The sequence below is a fragment of the Pinus tabuliformis genome, chromosome 3_2 (assembly GCF_031772625.1).
Source record: "Pinus tabuliformis cultivar Carrire ecotype Pingquan chromosome 3_2, CPIR1, whole genome shotgun sequence".
NCBI classification, from domain to species: Eukaryota; Viridiplantae; Streptophyta; class Pinopsida; order Pinales; family Pinaceae; genus Pinus; species Pinus tabuliformis.
The window spans coordinates 1223435674-1223458612 of NC_142302.1; the positions used below are offsets into that span (position 1 = coordinate 1223435674).

General features: G+C 38.5%; 1 protein-coding gene across 1 annotated transcript; it reads right to left on the reverse strand.

Annotated features, from left to right (window-relative positions):
- Window positions 1-287: 287 nt before the first annotated feature.
- LOC149185144 (putative inactive purple acid phosphatase 2) lies at window positions 288-21560 on the reverse strand. Its single transcript, XM_089417779.1, has 2 exons — window positions 20690-21560; window positions 288-1460 (listed from the first exon to the last, which is right to left on the reverse strand). Exons 1-2 carry the CDS (start codon window positions 21422-21424, stop codon window positions 402-404), a joined length of 1794 nt encoding a protein of 597 aa, XP_089273905.1. The 5' UTR covers window positions 21425-21560; the 3' UTR covers window positions 288-401.
- Between the last annotated feature and the right edge of the window lie 1379 nt (window positions 21561-22939).

Genomic DNA, 22939 nt, shown 5'->3' on the forward strand with positions numbered 1-22939 from the left:
TTGCTTTTCTCTGCTACATTATAAGTTACAACCATAGTATTTGCAGTCTATTAATTGCTTCTGATGGCTTTTGGATAGTAATATAGTTTACTTTATCTTCCATGCTCTCATGGCATGATATGCATTAGGATTCATAAGCATTAAGCCCTGTCCACTGATCATGTTTCTTTTCTACATTATAAATAGGTAACCATCCAGAAAACCTGTTTTGGTAGGTTTTTTTTTATGCTAGCATGGTATCTTCGTCTTCTGTGCTATCTATAAATGCTCAACGCTCTCCAGCCCTGTCCGTTGAACACGTCTCTTTTGGAGTAGAATTGGTATCCACCGATAAAACCGAGTAAAGCTCCAACCAGGAATAAGCTGCCCGCCTTCATAAACTAAATCCAGTTAGAAGATTTCTAAATACCTTTCAAAAGTATTTCTAAAACATCATGGACCTGTCCGTCATGGTTCCCAATATAGGAAAGTGTCAATGTTTTCCTAGTTGCATATAGTCTTGTATAACCAAGCTCGCTGCTTCGGTAAAGAGATCTAACAGGTTGTGGAAAGATAGGATCTGTTGGGTGATCAGGCCTAGGTTCCCAAATTGGTTGCCAGTCTTGTCCACCCATTCCAATTACAACATGTATGGGAAGATCAGCTTCACTGTCCATGCTTCCACATGAAAAGTTTTTCATTGGACAAAACTTCTCATACTTGTGAACATGGCCCCATAAGACCAGGTTGACTCTATACTTAACTAGCAGAGGCTCCAAGTGTTCAATCATTTTTTCTCGTAGGGGCCGTTCACTTACTGCATTGTCAGTGGTATACATTGGACGGTGACCTTGAAATACTACAAATGGCGTCTTGTTTCTATCAACCTTTTTCAGGTCTTGCTCTATGAAAGCATATTGATCACTTCCTCGTAAAAAATTAGTTTCAGTGGACATATACAAGAAATGTACAACTCCCAAGTCAAATGAATAGTAGAGATTTTTTGTTGATGGGGCAGCATTTCCAGTTGGAAAAGAAGAATCACCAGGCATCTGAAACTTTAAGCTGTAAGGGACCCCACATTCACCACCTCCGTCAGTTCCATACACTTTGGTTGACCATTCAGGTTTCCACGGCTGTAATGGCCAGTCATACTCATGATTTCCCATGCATACATGATAAGGAACCTTGGATGCAAGAGGCTCAATCTGAGTAAAGAATGCATCCCATAGCCATGCATAGCCTCTGGCATAGCTGATGTCACCAATATGAGAAATAAATGTAGGTTTATCCCCAAGCTCTTCAAGGTCGCGCTTTAGCCATTTGACTGTACGCTTGCTCTCTTCCTGGGTCCAGAGAAAAGTTTTGTAAGGTACAGAGACTCCCAAATCACCAAAGAGGAATGCAATAGTTTCGTCTGAATCTTTATCTAAAGATACAAAACTCTGAATTGAACTCCAGCCACCCTCATCGCTTCCGACCTGTCATATAAATGGTGCGTACACATTCTGTTACATAACTTTTTTATCTTTGAGCTCAACATGAGAGACTTAGGTCTAAAACACAACATAAAATAAAAAATAGTAGTAATTAGCAGAAAACGCATTTACTGATCGACGCTCACTTCATTTACAAATACATAACCACATGACTTCTGAAATATTTGTTTTTATACAATACTGAAAGGATTATTGAAACCATAATCACAAAAAATGGGAAATATTGTCCACGAAACAGAAAATTCCGTAAGCTGTGTTTCTAAACTTGTTCAAAACAAATGGAGTTATTTAGGATTTATGGCCTAATTTAGGGGTTTTCAAATCAGACACGTACAATCTTCAAATTTTCATGCCAAATACAAAAGAGAAAAAAGTGAAGAAAACCAGTCAATAGAGGAGTCAAAACATTTCATGTGGACATTTTTCTTGCATTTCTATAGAAAATCCGGGCCAATATATTCTCAAAAGAGAGAAGTAAAAGAATCAAGTAATCACGTTGTCAGCGGTTTTCTTTGTTTCTCATATTCATCATCAGAAAAGTATAACAAAGCCTGCTGATAGAAAACTGTGTAAATTGGCTACGAGGTATCTCTGCATTAGTCTGTAAGACTCGTTTCTTTTAACTCCAATGCTTATGATCCTCTTTGAAATTGGGAAATCCCTCCTGTTCTTCCCCACTTGTTTTGTGATGAACTTTTGATTGCAACTAAAGGGGTGGGGAAATATCTCTTGTTTATTCCTATTTCCTTCCATATTGGAATATTCTGAAATAAAATCCGTTGAAACTAAGGTTATCATAACCAGAATCCCAATATTACAAACCAGAAACAGAATTTCCAATATTATCAACCAAAACCAGAGTTGGACTGGAAGCAACATGCTATAAAAGGAGTGCTTGAGAGAGTTTCATAAAGCAAGTTTTTTAGTTCAAAGGATCTCCCCTCAACGAGTGGTTGATATGTATATCGATGGATTAAAGGAGTACATTAGGGGTTTTGTCAAGGCTTTGAAGCCCAGTACCTTGGAGGTGCCTATTCAAAAGTTGTTATCAGTCAAATTGCAACTAGTTCAGCTTCCAAACTTCCCATAGCATCAAAAGTAGACTCTTAGGGTAATGAAAAATCCAACTCCTCTTTTGTCTTGAATATTAGCCCATCACAAGCTAGATTTTTGGACCCTAAGAATCTTTGATCTGTGTTCAAAGGGGCTTTGCCACACTTGGAAAGAAACCTGGTCCAAGGGACACAAAAGCAAGGCTTCTGGAAAGATTCATATGATTGAGATTGTAGATATTTATACTGAAACAACTGATAGCAACCAAGACGAACAAACAGCCACAGGAGCACACAATGGATAAAGAAGACCAAGAACCACAAAACAAACTGCCTCCCTTGTTGTCATGTAGGGAATTACTCAATACCAGACTTACGAGGATAAAATGGAAACTAAGGACAGAAATGTGGCGGCCTCAAAGATTCTAATAATACTTTTCAATTTATAGGTGAAAAGCTGAAGGACATCCATGAGCATAAAATATGTCTGATCACAAAACGTCCAAGTAATGGTCGTCAATGATACCATGATGGAGTGCAGGGTGATGATCAAGGGAATGGAATTGCAGTTGCACGTCTATGAATTAAACTCTAATTTTTATGTTGTGACACTAGCAGGGTTGATGAGGTCATAGGCATTCAATGGTTGAAGACTCTGGGCCAAGTCCACATGAAACTGGAGGTCATATGTAAAAATTAAGGATAATAGCTGACTATTGTTGAAGGACTGCAATTGAGTGCAACAGACTGATTTCAGCAAATAAAGTCCAAACACTTGCTACAATTGAACTATGTCCCATTTTCCTATGTACTTCAATGAAGGGTTGGCATGGTAGGGTTAAGACTCTTGAAACAACAATGCAAAAAGATGTACAGCCACTGAATGAATTTGCAAATGTATTCCAAGAACTGCCCTGTGGATTGCAATGAGATAGAAGAAAGAAATCTATTTATGTAGTGATTGGTCAGTTGATTAAGTATGCCTATTTTATTTCTGTAGGCACTGTAGGTGCTAACAGAATTCCTCCTTCAATGAAAGATCTACCAGTAGAAAAGGTGACATGGGAATGCCCAGATATTCTACAACACCCAACACTACAATTGCTTTGGGGCAAAGTAATTCAAGGAGAGGGGACTGTTACAACACTCTAGGATAATCAGCTTCAACATTAGTTAATCAATAACTCAGTCTACTTTTGTTGGTCAGACTAATTAACAAAAAAAGTGGGAGTTAAAAGAAAAATAATCAGTAAATTAGTCAAATTATGTTAATAGGCAGTCAATTTAATTAACGCAAAAAGTGAAATTTTGTTATAAAAAGAACTTTAAGCCTAAGAATAAGACATGAATGGAATATTCGTTATGGATAGTGGAAAAGTAGCTCTTTAACCAAGTGCAACAGCCATACTTCTATTGAAGGTTACTCAACCTGAGTTGGGCATTCACACAGCTTTCTCAAGAAAGTTTCTTGTCATTGGTCACAAATCCCAGCCTCTAAATTCAGCCTTCACATCCAAGATTCTGAATGTTTTCAGAAATAGTTTTGTTTAGTCCCAATCCAGCCTGTATATCAGCAGAAATCATATGGCCAGTACAGCCATGTACGGCTTGTGGGAAACATCAACCATCCCTAGCAAATAAGAAATCGACCAAAAGAGAGTTATATCACCCAAGCTATTGTGCAATCAACCTTTTACCCCTCATGTCAACAGGGGTACATATTACAATTTTGCAGTATATTTCACCACCGTTGTAAGCCCAAGGTGACAAGTCAAAAGCATTGCAAAAACTATGTGAGGCTTTGTATTAGGCATCCTAGACCTGTGTCTTGTTGTTTTGATCAAGCCATCATTGGTCCCTTGAAGTTCGTCTCTAGTTCCTTTCATCCTATATAGGATTGGAAGGCCATGGATGGGCTTACTTAAGGACTCATGGTTTTATGGGAGCCTACTTTTGTAGGGGTGATCACCGGTGTATGGGCCAGTCCAACCTATGTCAAGGTGCACCTATGTTTTACTGCATGATTATGAGTCTAGACTCTATAGAGCCTGTAGGTGGCCTTGGTTTTGGTGTAGTATATCTCAAATAGTTCTCATGTGTTGAAATTTTATAGCATGTGCAGTAGAATTTCAACATGGTATTACAGCTTTGTTGAAACATCATCCATTAATCAGCCTCAGATTTCAGTGTTCAGGTACTTTGTACAGATTTTAGTTCTCTAGTCAAGATAGTGCCCAATCTCAGAGTAGAAGTCAGGTTGGATGGTGCCAAATCTCAGAGTAGAAGCCAGGTTGGATGGTGCTACAAATTTCAGATCTTGGAAGAACAGAATACTCCTTATCTTGGAAGAAAATGAGATTCAAACTCATGTGAAGGAAAATATCTCAGAACCAGAAGGTGTTGTGGGAAAAGCCAGGCATAAGAATAATGAAGCAGAGGCTAAGTGGATCTTGATAGATTTCATCAAAGACCATTTGATTCCACATGTTGCTAAGTTGAAGACTGCTAAAGAAATGTTTGAAACCATGGTGAGATTGTTCGAGAGTAAGAACACAAGCAAGAAATTAGCCTTGAGGCATCAACTTGGTTGTATCACGATGTCCAGATCAGATTCAGTTGCCACTTATCTCATGAGAGTCTCCCAGTTGAGAGATCAACTTAAAGCCATTAGAGATACCATTGATGATGCAGAGCTTGTTACAGTGACTCTTAATGGATTTCCTTCTTCATGAGATCCATTTGTACAAGGTTGAGAGATCAAATTAAAGCCATTAGAGATACCATTGATGATGCAGAACTTGTTACAGTGACTCTTAATGGATTTCCTTCTTCATGGGATCCATTTGTACAAGGTATTTGTGCACGAGCTGAGCTGCCCAAGTTTGATCAACTTTGGACTGATTGTGTCCAAGAGGAGGCTAGATTGTTGTCCAAGAACAACTTGCAGATACCTCAAGATGAAGAAACTCAAGCCCTTGCAGCTCATGCAAGAAAAGGAAAAGGAAGAAGAAATTTTGGTAAGAAAAATACAGGTGGAATACCAGCTCCAATTCAAGATCAGAAGAAGAAGGATCTTTCAAAGATCAGGGGCTTCAAATGTCATACATTTGGTCACTATGCCTCCCAGTGTCCTCAAAAGAAAAGGAAGGAAAAGAAGCATGCGTCAACAGCCAATGTTAATGATGATGATGAGCATCCACCACAGAACAAGACAAAGGAATCTAAACTTGATGAGATTGTAGATGAACTTCGAAAAGAATATTTCTTTGTCTCCGCTCTTACATGCACTATTACAAACAGTAGTGATATTTCGCTAGTGGATAGTGGTGCTTCTGTTGAAAAGTGTAACTAGGTTCCGTCTTCATAATGACATGTAATTGTGACTTTTGTAAATGGTGTAATGAAGAAAATAAATTTATTATTGTAAGTCTTGCTTCATGGGTTTCATGAGCAAGTGATTGTATTTTAGATGGCTCCCATTGAGAGCCTTAGGATTGGTCATTAAAAAGTTAAAGAGTCTGTCATGTATGAAGAACCCTTCTTGGGATATAGCAATGTATGTGAGTCTACAAAATGTCTAGATAGCCCTCCAACAAAAGCATACAGTCCTCTTCCTATGTCGGCTTGCAAGATGGAATAATAACTCATGTCGGCTCACAGTTAAGGGACACATCCCTTCAATAGATCATGTCGGCTCATTTATGGAGACAAACTACTATATATACATGGCTAGGCTCTTCGCATTTCCATAGAGAATTTTGGATCTCTCTGAGTTTTTCGGATGAGTATATCAGAAACAAGTTCGACGAAAGGGACAACAGAGAATTTGCATATATCTCTGTAATTTCGGATGACAATTACAGTGAAGAAGTTCATAGAACAGTGAGGATATGTTTAAGGGTAATCACAGATCAGACTTCGCATACCTCTGAGATTTCAGGTGAGGAGACAGTGAATAGTTCGGATCTCTATTCGGATGACCTAGCACAAATGTCAAAGAGTGTGGATGGACTTCGGAAGGGACACGAAGAAACAGTGAGGATCTCTCAAGGGACAGCAAAGTGTATACACAGAAATCATAGTGCAGACAAAGCCTCGGTATAATCTCTTGGTGTAATCTCTGCCACCACAGAAAGTAGGTCACAAGTATGTGACAAGATCACAGTACTACTGCAAGAGATAAGGTCTCGGTGCTATTAATAATGACTATGGATATGACTTCAGATTTTCGATGCTACTGGAGAAGGAAAGGCTTGTCCTCCTTGATAAACTCAGTGATCTCAGTCTATATGGTGCAAGATCTGAAGTAACCGAAAAACGAGAAGGTAGAAGAGGACTTGTATCTTGGTCTTGGAGTGGCTAATAGGTCAAGGGTCTTGGTCTTGGTATTCGTCAATTGGAATCTCTTAAGAATTTGTGCTGGTTTTTCCTCTCAAAGAGTGAGAGGTTTTGGCCCTGGCTTATAGCCTACATGTTGTGTCTCTTGTCTATTTATGTTTATGCATTGGTTACTGTTTGATGAAGAAGAACACTAATAATCTAACATGAAGAAGATCCTAATCTAAACAAGTAAAAAGAATTCACAAATAGTCACTAATAGAAGAGAAATCACATAATGCTAATGCCCTAGATTTCTCAACAACTTCTAGGCACATTATAGGTTCATGAGATTCTCTCACAGATTTGACAGAGAAGCATTCAACATTGCAGGTGGAACTTGGAGATAATGCCAAGTATGCAGTAAAAGGAGTTGGGATAACATCATTTCAATTGGAGTTTGGAGATTCTCTACACATGAGAGATGTATTGTTTGTACCAGGATTGAAGAAGAATCTGCTCTCTATTTCAGTGTTGGAGGATAGAGGTTACAAAGTTGCATTTGTAGATGGTTAGGTTCTTGTATGGCCTAAGGGCTTGAGCATAGATGCAACAGGAGTGATTGGTGCTTGAGAGGGAGGACTATAGAGATTGTTGGGACATCCATCCCAAGCATTGGTAGATAACAGTATCAGTTTATGTGAGTTCTGGCATTGGAGATTTTCTCCCCTGCATTACACGGCTTTGCCAGAATTGAGGAAGATGGTTACAGGTCTTCCAAAGCTCCAGGTAGAGCATGAGGGTGTTAGCAAGGGTTGTGCACTTGCAAAGAATGCTAAGGGATCTTTTCCAAGTAGTGGTAGTAGGTCCAAGGGGATCTTGGATCTAGTACATTCAGATGTATGCAGGCCGATGACAATATCATCTTTGGGTAGTTTCTTGTAATATATGACATTCATTGATGATTTCTCCTGAAAGTCATGGATCTACATTCCAGGACAACATCAAATTGAGGTTAGTCGAAATGTTACTTTTGATGAGGAAGTAGCCTTCAGGAGATCTAGAGAGTCTCATATGGAGATCGATAGTGAGGAGTAGGAGGCCCAAAAGATGTGTGCGCAAATCCCTTCAATCTAGTTGTTCATCCTTCAAACTATTAGGAGGATTTAGTAGAGCCAGCAGAGCTAGTGGACCTGCCTAGAGATGTGAGATGTTACAGAGACCAGGAAGAGGCCAACATGGCTTCGTGACACTTTGCAGGATGCAAAGAGGCATGCAACTCCTAGTGGTACTTTGAGCAAATGAACGGAGAGGTTCTCGAGTTATATGGCATTGATGAGCCACATCATTGATTCTAAGCCTTCCAGTTATGAGGAGGCAGTAGGGTAGCAAGTTTGGAAGGATGCCACGACAGAGGAGTATCAGTCCATCATGAAGAATGATGTGTAGGAGATAGTTTCGATACCAAAGGGGAAGTCAATAGTGACTTCCAAGTGGATCTATAAGATCAAGCATGCAGCAGATGGCAGTATCGAGAAGTACAAAGTGAGGTTTGTGGCAAGAGGGTTCTCCTAGAGAGAGGGAGTGGACTATGACGAGACTTTTGCTCCAGTCGTCAGGTACACTTCTATCAAGACTATTGTTTCTCTTGCTTCAATTATGGGTTGGAGGTTTCGTCAGATGGATGTAAAGATTGTGTTCCTCAATGGTTTAATTAAGGAGGTAGTGTACATAGAGCAACTGCGGAGCTTTGTGATACATGGGAAGGAGACCCATGTTTGCAGATTGAAGAAGGCTTTGAACGGACTCAAGCAGGCACCCAAGGCATGGTATTCTAGGATTGATGGATACTTGTTGAGTTTGGGCTTCACCAAGAGTGATGCGGATCATAACCTTTACTAGAAAGTTGTTGATGGCGATCCTTTTATCTTGGTGTTGTGTGTTGATGATCTATTCCTTACTAGGTCACAGAGGCTCATTGTTAGCTGCAAGAGGAAGTTGGCTTTGAAGTTCAAGATGAAGGATCTTGGCTTGACGCATTATTTCTTGGGATTGGAGGTGTGGCAGAGGCCGGATGAGATCTTCCTTAGACTAGGGAAGTACACAATTCAGATCACGAGAAGATTCGATATGTTGGACTGCAAGTCCATGGCTACACCTATGGTGACAAATATGAAGAAGCTGAGTGATTCCGCTTCAGATTCAGATTTGGTGGATTCCACTATGTACAAGCAGTTGATTAGATCCTTTATGTATCTGTTAACACCATTGTTTTGTAGTGAGCACCTTGAGCCAGTATATGGTTGAGCCGAGGCATGTACATTGGGTTGTAGTGAGGCATGTGTTGAGATACTTGTGTGGTACAGTTAGATTGGTTTGAGATATGTCTCGGGTGGTGAAGTGAAGATGTAGGGATATAATGATTATGATTGGGTCGAGAGTGTAGTGGATAGAAAGAACACCATGGGGTGTTGCTTCAACTTGGGATTAGCTATGATATCCTGGTTTAGCAAGAAGCAAACTTTTTTCGCACCTAGTAAAACAAAAGCAGAGTATATCATAGCCAGTGTTGCAAGTCAAGAAGCGGTGTGGGTTCGAATGTTGCTTGCAAGACTATTTGATCAGGCACTAGAGGCGATCTTGATATATTGTGATAATCAAAGTTGTGTCAAGATTTCACTGTTCAGAGAAACTATTATTTCATGATAGGTTGAACCACATTGAAATCAAATATCACTTCATCCGAGACATGGTGCAAAAGGGAGTAGTGAAGCTCTAGTACATATGTTGACACCTAATCTTCATGATTGGGGGAATTTTGTGTAAATAAATAAATTAGGAATGTGAACAGTCATCGGGAGATGAACTGAACAATCACTCCTATTGTATATAACAATGACCTACCTATGGAATAATAAATGAATCAGTTGTTTGTTTTGTGGAGTTACTGCCTGGCCTGACATGGTATCAGAGCCAGCTCTTTTTAGCCTTTGTGTCCCTTGTAACTCCCTGTCTGCTCTCCATATAGCTGAGCAGGTTCTTCATAAAATTAGCTGCCCCACTGTCTGACTGTTCAGCTCTCTGTTTGATTCATAAACGTTTCTGACATGGTAGCTGCGCCTGACATGGTATCATTGCATACTATGACTGTGCGGATGACTGATTCATAAACGTTTCTGCCATGGACGCAGGCTTTGCCAGAGAATTGCAGTCTACGAGCCCTTTCTAGATTCCAATCTCTGCGTAGTCTATTCGTCTCTCTCATTCTGCTGTTTGATATGATTATGAGGCTTTGAAGTCTATCGCATACAAACGAACTGCTGTCTTCTTCCCGATTCAGATTACAAAAGTTCTGAGTTTCCATATTTTCGTTTCTCCTTTGAAAATCCTCTGAGAGCGAGACTGTAACAGAATTATTAAACGCAGGAATTTTTAAAGTGTTTGAGTTCGTATTTCTCTGGACTGACATGGCATTTGAGTTTTGAATATTGAATGCGTTTGAATTATTGGACACAGCATTTGAGTTTTGAATATTGAATGCGTTTGAATTATTGGACGCTGTTTGAATATTAACGTTGTCCCATTGAACTGTGTTGAATGGTTCTAATGCTGTCCAGTTTCCCTGTTTTAACGCCATATGGTATTGAACTGTGCGGTTGAAATGGTATTTGAAACCCTGACATGGTATTTAAACTGCGGCTTTATTGAGTGATATACACCGCTTATGAACTGCATTTGAATCCGTTGAATGGTCCAGTGAATGGTCTAGCGTATATCTATTGAATGGTATATATATTGAATGGTTTCCATTTGAATCCTTTGTTGACTTTATATGTGCGTGGAGCTCTTGTTTAAAAGAAAAAAAAGGGAGGTGATATAGAAATATTATATGAGGATGTTTTTATAAACATTGGAGGGATTTGAAGAAAACATAGTGCATAAAGTATTTAAAATCTTTTTGCCCTTTTGAGTACAATTTCACTGTATATCAGCAGAAGTATTTTTTTTACAGAATGCATTCAATCATCTCTATGGTAGGAATAGTTCTCACTGGCAAGGAGAACTATCCTGAATGGTCCCGGATGATAAAACACACCCTCATCTTCAATGAGTTGTGGAAAGGAGTGTGTGTCGGAGAAGGAGACAATGACCCTGTACAGCCTACCTCAGACAAAGAGCTCGTCATTTGGGAAAACAAGAACAGCAAAGCCTATGCATTAATCGCAACATCTGCAAATGAAGAGGTGAGTCGTCATATTTCATCATATTCAACTGCCTTTGAAGCCTTACAAAAGCTGAAAGAACTCTATGACTCACATTCTGCACTTGAAGTTGTTCAGCTCATGATTAAACTCTTCACTCTTGAACTGAAAAATAATGATCCTCTTGCTCTTGCATCTGAAGTAAAGTCTATAATGCATGATATCAAATCCACTAAGGTTGAGCTGGATAGCCCTCTTATTGCTTTTCTCAAGGCACTCTATCCTACTTACTCCAATTATCTTGAGTCTTTACAAGCAAATGGAAATCTTAAAGATATAATCTTTGACTCTCTTGTGAAAAAGTTTGCTGAAAGAGAAAAAGCCTTTGGAAAGAAGACAACCCCTGAATCTTCTGAAGAGACTGTGTGCCTTGCTCATAAAGAAAAGCATCTTGCTCAAGATTCTACAAGAGGAAGAGGTGGACGAAGAGGAAGAGGAAGATATTTCAGAGGCAGGGGGGACAGACATTCTCAAGGAGAAAAGGCAGACTTACACTACATTCGCTGCAAAAGAAATGGATCACATGATGCCTCTACATGCAAGCTACCATGGGACAAAATTGAGCAGAAAAGAAACCAACAGAAAGGTAAAACTGATGATACAGACAAAGGTAAAGCACCTGAATCCGCTCACTATATTGAGGCACAATGTAACATTGGAGTAAATGAAGATTTGTTTAATGCTTCACTTGCTTCTTCGAAAAATGATTGGTTGCTTGATTCAGGAGCAACCTGTCACATGACTCATAGAAAAGATTTTTTTGAAGATTTCACTGATAATGTTGATGGAGCAGTATACTTTGCAGATCAGTCAAAAATCAAGCCATCAGGGCTTGGCACAATCAGGCTTAAACTGCCTGGTCTTCCAGACTTTCTTCTGGATCATGTTCTATATCTCCCACAGCTCAAGAGAAACTTGTTGTCCTTGGTCCACATCCGCCAGCAAGGTCACTCCATTCATATGTTTGATGGCAAGCTTGAGGTAAGAAAAGCTTCTGACCACTCACTTGTCATAAGGGGAATAGAAGAAGAAAGGCTTCTCAAACTGCAAGGAACCTCTGCTCATGCACAACATTTCTCATATATTTCTCATCATGAAGAAGGTACACTTCCATCAAGTTTATTATGGCATGCTAGATTTGGACATTTAAACTATGACAGTCTCCGCTTATTGAAGAAAAATGGTGTTGCTGGTTTGCCTACAATTCCTAGGAAACATAAGCAATGTGATGCTTGCATTCTAGGAAAGCATAGCAAACAGTCTTTTCATGATTCACATTGAAGAGCACATAGGAAGCTTGAACTCATTCATTCAGATTTATGTGGTCCAATGCCTGTTACTTCTGCAAATGGAAATAAATATATCATGACATTTATTGATGATTACACCAGAATATGTTGGGTTTATTTATTGAAGAACAAATCTGATGCCTTTCAAACATTCAAGAATTTTCATAAATGGATTGAAAATGATGCACAATCTCATATTGGGTCTATTCGCACTGATAATGGAAAAGAATATACATCAAATGAATTTGAAAACTATCTTCGCCAACATGGGATCAAACATCAAACAACTGTGCCTTATAATCCCCAACAGAATGGTGTAGCTGAAAGAATGAATAGAACAATCTTGAATATGGTACGATCCATGCTTTTCTTCAAAAATGTAAAGATAATGTTTTGGGCTGATGTTGTTCTATGTGCTGCATATATAAAGAATAGATGTCCATCTAATGCTATAAGAAACAAGACTCCTTATGAATTATGGTATGGACATGTTCCTTCGGTAAAACATCTCAGGATCTTTGGTTCCACCTGTTATGCTTTGATACCAAAGGTACATAGAAACAAACTTGGTGCTAGAAGTCGTAAGTGTATCTTCCTGGGGTATTCAACAACCTCCAAAGCATACCGCCTCTATGATGAAGTAAATAAAAAGTTTGTTGTATCTAGAGATGTAATTTTTCTTGAATCATCCAAATCTGACAATGTTGTTGAGCGGCAACTTGATCGCTTGGATAGATTCGCAAAAACGAAATCATTTCAAGAATTTGATAATTAGATTCCACATCTTGAAGGGGGGATTCCTATACTAGATCAACATGTGGAATCTTCTTCTGAAGAACACTCTCCCCCGACTGAAACTCCAACAACGGATGATGCTTTAAGTGATGTAATTGATAGAATTGGGAGACTCAATCTTGATTCAGTCCCAACTCAATCAACAGAGTAGCCTGGACCATCTCAGAAAGGTCCCCCAAAGTGGCTGACAAAGACACTTGAAAGTGTTCATCCTGATGAAATTGGAAAAACAGGAACCAGAAATTCAAACCGACAAAATGGAGGTGATGTAGATGACTCTAATTCACCTGTTGATATGGATGTTTCTTATGATTGTGAATTGAACTTGTCTACAGATTTTGAACCAACTTCCTTTAAAGAAGCTGCTTCTCATGATGAATGGAAAGAAGCGATGCAAAAAGAGTATGATGCCCTCATAAAGAACGGCACTTGGAAGCTGGTTGATCCTCCATTTGGAACCAAACCAATTGGCTGCAAGTGGGTCTACAAGAACAAGTACAAAGCTGATGGCTCACTTGACAAGCACAAAGCTAGGCTTGTGGCAAAATGTTTTGCACAGAAGGAAGGGGTCAATTATGAGGAAACTTTTGCCCCCACAGCAAAATGGGCCACCATCCAGACACTCTTTGCACTAGCAGCTCAGAACGGTTGGAAAGTCCATCAAATGGATGTAAAAACTGCCTTCTTGAATGGAGATCTAAAAGAGAATGTTTTTATGTCCCAGCCTGAAGGATTTGCTATGAAAGGACATGAACATAAAGTATGCAAACTTGTGAAGTCCTTGTATGGCCTCAAACAAGCACCACGAGCCTGGTATGAAAAACTAACTGAGCATCTTCTGAAACTCAACTTCAATCATTTTGATCTTGATGATGCAACTTTATTTGTCAAAAAAGTTGGCAAAACAGTTGTATATCTTGTGGTATATGTAGATGATCTTTTAATGACAGGGAACAATGAAAGCTACATTGCATCCATAAAGAAGGAATTGGGGAAAAGTTTTGAAATGACTGATTTGGGCTATGTTCATTACTATCTTGGCATTGAAGTAACCCAACATCCAAAGTCCATATTTCTTTCTCAAAAGAAATACATTGGAGATTTGTTGAACAGGTTTGGCATGACAGAGTGCAATCCTCTTACTACTCCAATGGAACAAAACTTAAAGCTCACATCTATTGAAGGAAAGGAATTTGAGGATGCAACAAAGTATAGACATCTTGTAGGAAGTCTCATCTACCTCACTACTACCAGACCAGACATTTCATTTGCTGTTGGAATCCTCTCCAGGTTTATGCAAAAGCCTTGTGAGGGACATTGGTCTGCTGCAAAAAAAGTTCTAAGGTACTTGAAGGGAACTCAAGACCTTGGAATCAAGTATACACAGGTGGACGACTTCAGCTTGATTGGATACTCTGATTCAGACTTCGATGGAGACAAAGAAACTGGGGTATCTACTTCAGGATATGCTATGAGTCTTGGATCAGGAGCTGTCTCCTGGAGATCACGCAAACAATCAGTTCCAGCAGATTCCACAACAGAAGCAGAATACGTGGCAGCGGCTCAAGCAACGAAAGAAATTGTGTGGCTCAAGAAAATTCTTGAAGATTTGCAAGTAAAACAAGTACAATCAACTCCACTTATGATTGACAACACCTCTGCAATAAAGTTGGCCAAGAACCCAAAGTTCCATGATCGAACAAAGCATATCAATACTAAATATCATCTGATTCGACATCATGTTGAGGCCAAAACAATCCATCTCCGTCATTGTTCCACAAATGAGCAAATTGCAGACATCTTCACCAAAGCACTTGGAAGGGAAAAGCTTGAACGATTCAGAATGATGCTTGGACTCACCAACATCCCTTCAGATTAAGGGGGGGAATGTTGACACCTAATCTTCATGATTGGGGGAATTTTGTGTAAATAAATAAATTAGGAATGTGAACAGTCATCGGGAGATGAACTGAACAATCACTCCTATTGTATATAACAATGACCTACCTATGGAATAATAAATGAATCAGTTGTTTGTTTTGTGGAGTTACTGCCTGGCCTGACAACATATCCACAAATGAGCAGATTGCGGACATTCTCACCAAGCCTCTGTCTAGGGGGGAGTTTGTATACTTCAGAGACAAGCTTGGCGCGATGTAGAATGTCTCTCTACTAAGAGGGAGTGTTGATGTTTGCAACATTGAGCATACATTCTCCCACGGGGTCATGCTAATTTGACTAGTGGGGGAATGATATATTCACCCATGGGGCCATGTTGATTTGGCTAGGGATGAATGGCCGCCCAGGGGCAGTCTTTCTCCCATGGGGCCATGGTGATTTGGCTAAGGGAGATTGGCCCACGATGCTCACGTTGCTTGCTACGAGATGGAGTGATCTATTTTTTATAGAGTGGGTTTGATTTGTTTATTTAGTGGGGTTTTTCACCCACTTGTGGAATAATTTTTGTTGTTGTCTAATATTGAGTAACGAGTTGTGGTGTAGGCTCCATTAATGAAGGGGTTTCTTGTGATGAGGTGCCTCTTAATGGGTCTCCACTCAACATTAGAGATGTATATAAATAGACGTGCATGTAAGGAGACAAATCATCAACATAGCAAGCTCATTGAATCTTTTCTAATGGAGGAGAAATTCAGCTAAGGAGAAATCTATTGTTGGAGATCATCTTTTCATCTTTTCTTCATCATTCTATATCTCTTTTGGAGGCCGCATATGTGAGGAGATTTGACTTAGTTTAACCACAGTCTGTACAACCGCACATGTGGAGGATTTGACCGAGTTTGACTACGAACTATTTGACCAAATTTGACTAGCTTGACCATGGATTGCTTGACCAATGTTGACTATGAGTTTGAACACAAGGTAGAGTTGATCACAAGCCAATTTGACCACAGGGCCAAGTTTGACTACAGGTCGAAGTTTGACCAGAGTTGAATTTTGACTAACATTAAATTGCAACATTTGACCAGATTTGACTGGTGTTTTGACTTGTAAAGTTGGCATAGATTTCTAGACAAATTTCTGATTTGTAAACCTTGCTACAAAGACAATTTCTCCTCAAGAAAAGATTGCTGGGTTTTCTCCCAATTTGGGTTTCTCAGATGAAAAATATTGTATCTTATTGTGCATGGCTATCTTTCTATGATCTTTACTGTTTCCATTGCATTTACAGTTCAGATTTTCTGTGTAATTACTCAATGATATCAGTGACATGAGAAATATTGTTTGAAAATCATTAGGAAGTATTAACAAAGCATAAAATTGTATTCTACTACATGCTATAGAATTTCAACATCATGCATGTCAGTCTCATATTGACAATTTCCACAATTTCCAAGGTAATTCACATTTCCCAATGCAAAGTGGTCCTAGATATCAAAAAGTCAACTTGGTCCCAGTTTGTTCAGCTTGACAAGAGGTTTGCATGCCAAGTAAAAAAATTCCAAACAATGAAAGAAGTGGCAAGTTATAGCTAATCAAAGCTGGTCAAACAAGTCATACAAGTTTCTAGGTGGTAGAACAGGGTCAATGTTGAGCAGTCTGGTATATGCAGTACGTCAGAAGTGATCTACAAAATGAGAGGAACAAAACCCAAGTCTCAAAATCTTTAGATTCCTCAAGGCATTAGAGAACCAATATAGTGGATTAATGACGTGGTTAGCACAATGATGATGTGGCAACGCTAGGCATGAATTTAAAATTTGCAGACATACTCACTTTAAAGTTTAGATTATGGCCAATTTCAGCAAACCCAGATGTCAAATTGGCAAAATTCACTAGGGCATTGGATATCCAAAGCACAAGTGGTTAAGTTGAGTTTACTAAAGGGTGAAGTCAAAGTAAACTAGCCATTAGGGAAGTCAACTAGCCATTGGAGAGGTCTACCTAGCTGTTGGAGGTACCTTGGACCGAGAAGTTAAGGAAAGGAAAAATCAACTAGCCATTATTAAGTCAAACAAGCATATCAAAGACCAAGTTAAATTCTCCAAATAAAGTCAAATCTAAGTTGCACGAAACAGGGAAACGGGTACGAGTTTCCGAAACGGGAAGCGATACAAAAGGCGACCTCCCCAAATTTTGGAAACGGGGAAACGCGAATATATATATATATATATATATTGAAAATATTTAAATATATATATATATATATGTGCAATCATAAAGCATAAATGATACATTATAATTTATTACACTTAAACATTAAGATTTAATTTACATCACATTTACTCATGAATGATCACACAATGAAAATAAAAATATCGGAATATCCAAAAGCAACCTTTATTATATATCCAAATCTCAAAATCAGCCTTTATTTATATTAAGTTGCAAGTACAATAAAGACTATAAGGCTGCAAGAGAGAGATCCAAATCAGGATTTTCTGCATCCACATCCCATTCTTTAGAAGGACCATTGTTGTATTGGGAGTCTCCTCCTACATAGTCGAACGACCTTAGTGCTCTTGATTAAATACACGTTTCATACCCTAGTACCCTACATGATCTTGATTATTGGGAGTTTCCCCTGCATAAAGGGCTTGGTTCTCTTGATTAAATACAAGTTCCATACCCTAGTACATGATAAAATCCAATGGAAACATTGCAATCCCTCCAATCCTGAAATCCTGAAAAACAAATAAGTCTACTGGATTTTGAGTGAGATCTAAAATTCTACTTTCTCCATATGAAATCCAATGAGGGCAAAACCACTCTCAAACATCCTGAGTCATTTCATGGTAATGTTAAAAATTTAAGTAAAAGGATGAAAATGAAAAATAAAAGAGAATATCACTTTTACTTTAAGAATTTAACATTACCATGAACTGCATATCCCTCAAACTTCCTGATGAACTGCATCTCAACACTAGGGCAAAAATTCACTTCTATAACTTTAGACACGCATCTAAAAGCAACAAGAAGTCACTAACATACCCTAAAAGTAAATTTAAAAAAAAAAAAAAAAATTAAAAAAAAACACAAGTTAATGAGGAAACGTGGGTCGTACAGCCCTGAAACGCGTTTCCAGCAGTACTGGCCACGTTTCCGTTTCGGGAAACGTAGCAGTACGGCCGGAAACGCATTTCACAGCCGTACCAAACGCGTTTCCGCATTTCGTACCACGTTTCCTGCAACATAGAGTCAAATTCTTCATGGACCAAATCGAGCTACCACATGGACAAAAGAGAGAGATGTTCAACAACAAATTGCTACTGATTTTCATCTTTGACCATTCCAAGCCATTAGAAAAGGAAATGTTGGACCAATTTGGCCATTGGGAACCAAACTGATCCCTTAGTAGACAAATTACTTTTTTATAATGTAATATTTTATGAATTACTAAGTCTCCAACATGTGGATGACTAATAAAAAATATTTTCTAGAGGAGTCCAACTAGACGTTAGAATTTTTTTTATAAAAGGCTAGCCTCTCCTATAGAGAAGTCATTGTTGTCTTATGAGATAAGTGCCATCAACAATATATCGAAACATAATATCAAATGAGGGTGGGGTTGGAGAGGAGTTGATATTAAGATTTGCATATTAACTTTCCCTCACCCCCACCCTCATATATATGATGATATTCTGTTTTGCATATTAACTCCCCATATTAACTCAACAACTGTGCAAAAAGGAGGTGCAACAACTGATTGATGAATTTGTAGATGAATTATAAAAACTACCCTATCGACTGCCACCAGAGAGAGAAAAGAACTCTATTTATGTACTTCTTGATCAGTTGACTGAGCATGCCCATTTTATTTCCATTAGTGTTATTGGTCCTAACAAAGTATCTAGTCCGATGGAAATATCTACCAGTAGAAGTGACATGAGAAGGCCTTGATATCCTACAGCTCCCAGCACTACAATCGCATTGGGGTAAAGCAATTCAATGAGAGGGAAAATTAAATTCTTCTTATTATATCTCTCTAGTTACCAAAAATCTAATATGGCCTCCCTTCAAAATTCAGCTAGGGTGTCAAAGCACAAGAAATATATTTTTCCTACTACTACTCAATGAAGTTCATAATGTGAGTTATGTCACTAGGAATTCAGTAGCCTTCCCTATTTGTTTGATGACATATAACCTTTTGTTTCTTCCGCTCTTCTCTTCTTATGAATAGGTCGAAGCTAATATTAATAGGGGGTCTAAATTAAAAAAGAAGAAGAGGAAAGTGTAAGAAAATGGGAAAAAAAATCAGCCAGTTTAGTTAACGCAAAAAGTGGATGTTTTCATCATAGAGAAAATTTTAAGCTTTGGAATAAGACATCGCTGGAATAGTTGCAGTGTATACTAGCCTTGACCAAGTGCAATGCCCATACTGCCTTTGAAGGTTACTTGACCCGACTTGGCAGTGATACCTTCTCGAGAGTGTTTCTTGTCATATTTTACACTGTCTTAAATTTGTTGGTTTCGATAGTAGCCAGTTCCTTTTGAAGTTACAGTTATTTAAGGTTGCTCCAGGTTGTTCAGGGGTTGGATCTCTTTTAACATTTTAGTAAAATCGAGATTAGTTCAAGAAAAGAATGAAAAACAAATCTCAGCCTTTAAATCCAGCGTTCATGTCCCAGATTCTATGTTTTCATATTTAGTTTTGCTCAGTCCGACTCTAGCCATTATATCAGCAGATATAGTTAGAATTTCTGTTAGTACCAGATTTCAACATTCATGTTCAAGTTCTCAACCCAGATTCAAGAAATATTCGGATTCCAAGTGCAGAATTGTTTCCATCTTTAACAGAAGGTTTATGAGAAAACAATAGTCAGGAATCAAGAGCTGAGATGGTTTTAAGTTCCAATGTTGCAAACATTGGCATCGGGATAAAAATCGGCCAGGGTTTAGAAAACCAAAATATTGATAAAATCCGGAAAAATAGGTAAAATTCGGCAAAATTAAGATACCACCAAAATATCAGTAAAAATTGGCAAACATCGGCTGCGCCAAAAAAATCGCGACTTTGGGATTTTATCACGGGATGTTTGCAACACTGCTTTTAACTTTTATGAATTTCTCTCTATTTGTTCTGTTTCTCTGGATTTAAGAGTTCCCATGTTATTCTCTATATTTTGCTGAAAATATGAACATGGTTTCTGTTTCTGCTTGAATTATATTTACGTGAAAATCTCAACAGGTCTTGGATGGTATATTGCCAGCATGCTAGACCTAACTTGTCAAAAAAAAGGATGCTTGTATTTTAATAGACGAATCATTTATTTGTAAATTGTGATATTAGGATATGTATTTTATTGTGTTTGCATTTAGAAAAGGGGGCATCAAAACCCTTTGCTATGCTCCGTTGGCTAAGGTAGGTATAACCAACCCTCCTAATAAAGGGATGTATATCCCAACACAACATTATGCTCAGGTATTTGGGATATGCATCTGGTAGCAGGAATATCTGGCCCGGTTTTAGATGGTTCTAAGAGAATTTAATAGCAAAAGAGAAATATAAACGTGTCCCATTGAATTAGAAGAAATACCTGATAAAAATAGCGCTTCCCTGGCTCCAGTGCCTGCATTACAGCATCATGAATATACCCCGGATCCCTCCATCCCAAACTTGTGTTAGCAGGTTCATCGCACATGTCCGGGCGCGTATAGGTGACGGACTGAGCCCTTGCCACGCTATCCAGCTTCCCCTCATCTAACCCATATCTGGCATAGCTCTTTATGTCATCGCTTGTCAGGAACATGACACGCATCTCATCCTGATTGGAGGTGAAGGCCAGGTGGAGCTGAGCTGGATCGTTGAAATTGCGAAAACTAAGGGGGTCGCTCCTCGCCAGAAGATGGGCGGTGGAGGGCAGGGGATTGTGATCCTCGTCCATTGGAGTCGTGTTGGATATGTCAGACTTGTCCCATCGAAACACACGGAACTCATAAGACCTTCGCAGATTGATGAGAGGAAGATCCAGATAACATGAACCCTCCTCCTTCATCCAGTTTGGGCAGAAGGAAGACAGCAGGACATAACCTATGAAATGATCATCTGCGGAATCTGGAGGATTGTAAATCCCCAGCCAGTCCATGTCAGAAGAAGAGGCAGATGAATTTGCAGTCCAAGTAAGGGTGAGCCTCGCAGTGTCTCCTGAGCGGTTCAATGTTTTTGGAGAAGCGTCCACACTTAACAACCTCTCCGCCGCTCCTGTGATCAGATTCACCGCCACAACCAGTACAATTATCAGCGCTTCCTCATATTGATTCCTGCGACCCATTTCACCTCAAGGCCAAAATTGCAAATGCAATGTAAACTGGTTGGGTTACTGAGTGTTGTACTGTTTATATTGGAAATAAAATGAAATTAGAGTATGCAGATAAACTTCAGCTTGTGAGAGAGTGTAAACTGGTTGGGTTACTGAGTGTTGTACTGTTTATATTGGAAATAAAATGAAATTATAGTATGCAGATAAACTTCAGCTTGTGAGAGAGCAGCCACAGACCAGAGATACGATTCAAGCATGCACAAAATAGTTGACTAATCGTGTTGCGTTCCATTGACCCGCGCATATTCGAAGAGAAGATTCTCATAGATCCTTCTTTGGGCCAATTCCAATGGTAACAAAGGCTTTATAGAGTTAGTTGGAGCCTCCATTACATTCTCAAAGAAGTGGGAACGCTACTTTTGTCACCAAATTCAAGTTCCATGGGTTAAATGAACAATTCGAGTTGTAGAAATGAACTGTCTTCCTCAACACTGTATTATCTCTACAGTTTTATATGGTCCAAAGGTTTGGAATAACTTAAACTTCTAAAGTTCATTGGCTATCTTAATGTTTATACAAATTTTAAATATGGTTATTATGAAAATTAATGGAAACTTGCTATCTTATTGTTTATACAAATTTTAAAGATTGTTATTATAAAAATTAATGGAAAGTTTAAGAGAACATCACACAAAAAATTGGTTTTAAAAAATGAATCACTTAAATTTAGGTTTTTTTCCCTTAGACCACTACTAAGGGTGATCTTTAATAGTGCTTTGGGAGGGGAATACTTTGGGCGAGGATTCACCGTTCTCATTCAAAAAGACTATAAAAAAACTTTTTTTCTATATATAGATATATATGAAGTTGATATCAACATAAATTAGTTAACATAAATCTTCACATAGTTTATTTAAATCTCTTATTGAAATATTTTTGGAAAGTATAAGATTTAAATATTGAGTTACATATTTTTTTTACTTCTAATTACTTTACAACATATTCATTTTTTTCTATTATAGCCGACATTATTTTTCTATTTAGAATACAACTTTTATTTTTTATTTTTATTTTAAAGGGGCATGGACGGACAAACAAACTTACACATCCCCTCATACTGGGTTGTAGAATGAGTCTCTCGACTCAAAGAAAGGTATTCAACTCCATAAAACCTTTATGATAAACAAGCCAGAAACTAGAAGTATTGGGATAGTTTAAAGACAGTGTCAGCTTCACTTTGTAGATAAGATTATTCTAGAAAAAGGTGCAAGGTTAATCCTTGATAATGTCTTCTTTAAGATAGGCCTTTATAGCCTTAAACGTGGGGAAAGACTAGAGATATGATCACAAAATGGGATTTGTGAAGTAGAAGTTAACCAATGCATGCAAATGGTTGTTAAAAAGGTCCAGCCTTGAAGCAAAACCCAAGAAATCCTAGAGAACTGAATTAAAGGAAAATCATCAATTATATACACTAAATTCCATGCGAAGTGTCACATTACACCCGAAAAACATGTTTAAGCTAGT

Excerpts from the sequence above, each read along its gene's own strand:
- LOC149185144 (XM_089417779.1), bottom strand. The coding sequence starts at position 21,424 with ATGGGTCGCAGGAATCAATATGAGGAAGCGCTGATAATTGTACTGGTT. Across the intron at positions 1,461-20,689 it reads GGAAGCGCTATTTTTATCAG|GTCGGAAGCGATGAGGGTGG; the intron begins GTATTTCTTCTA and ends TTTATATGACAG.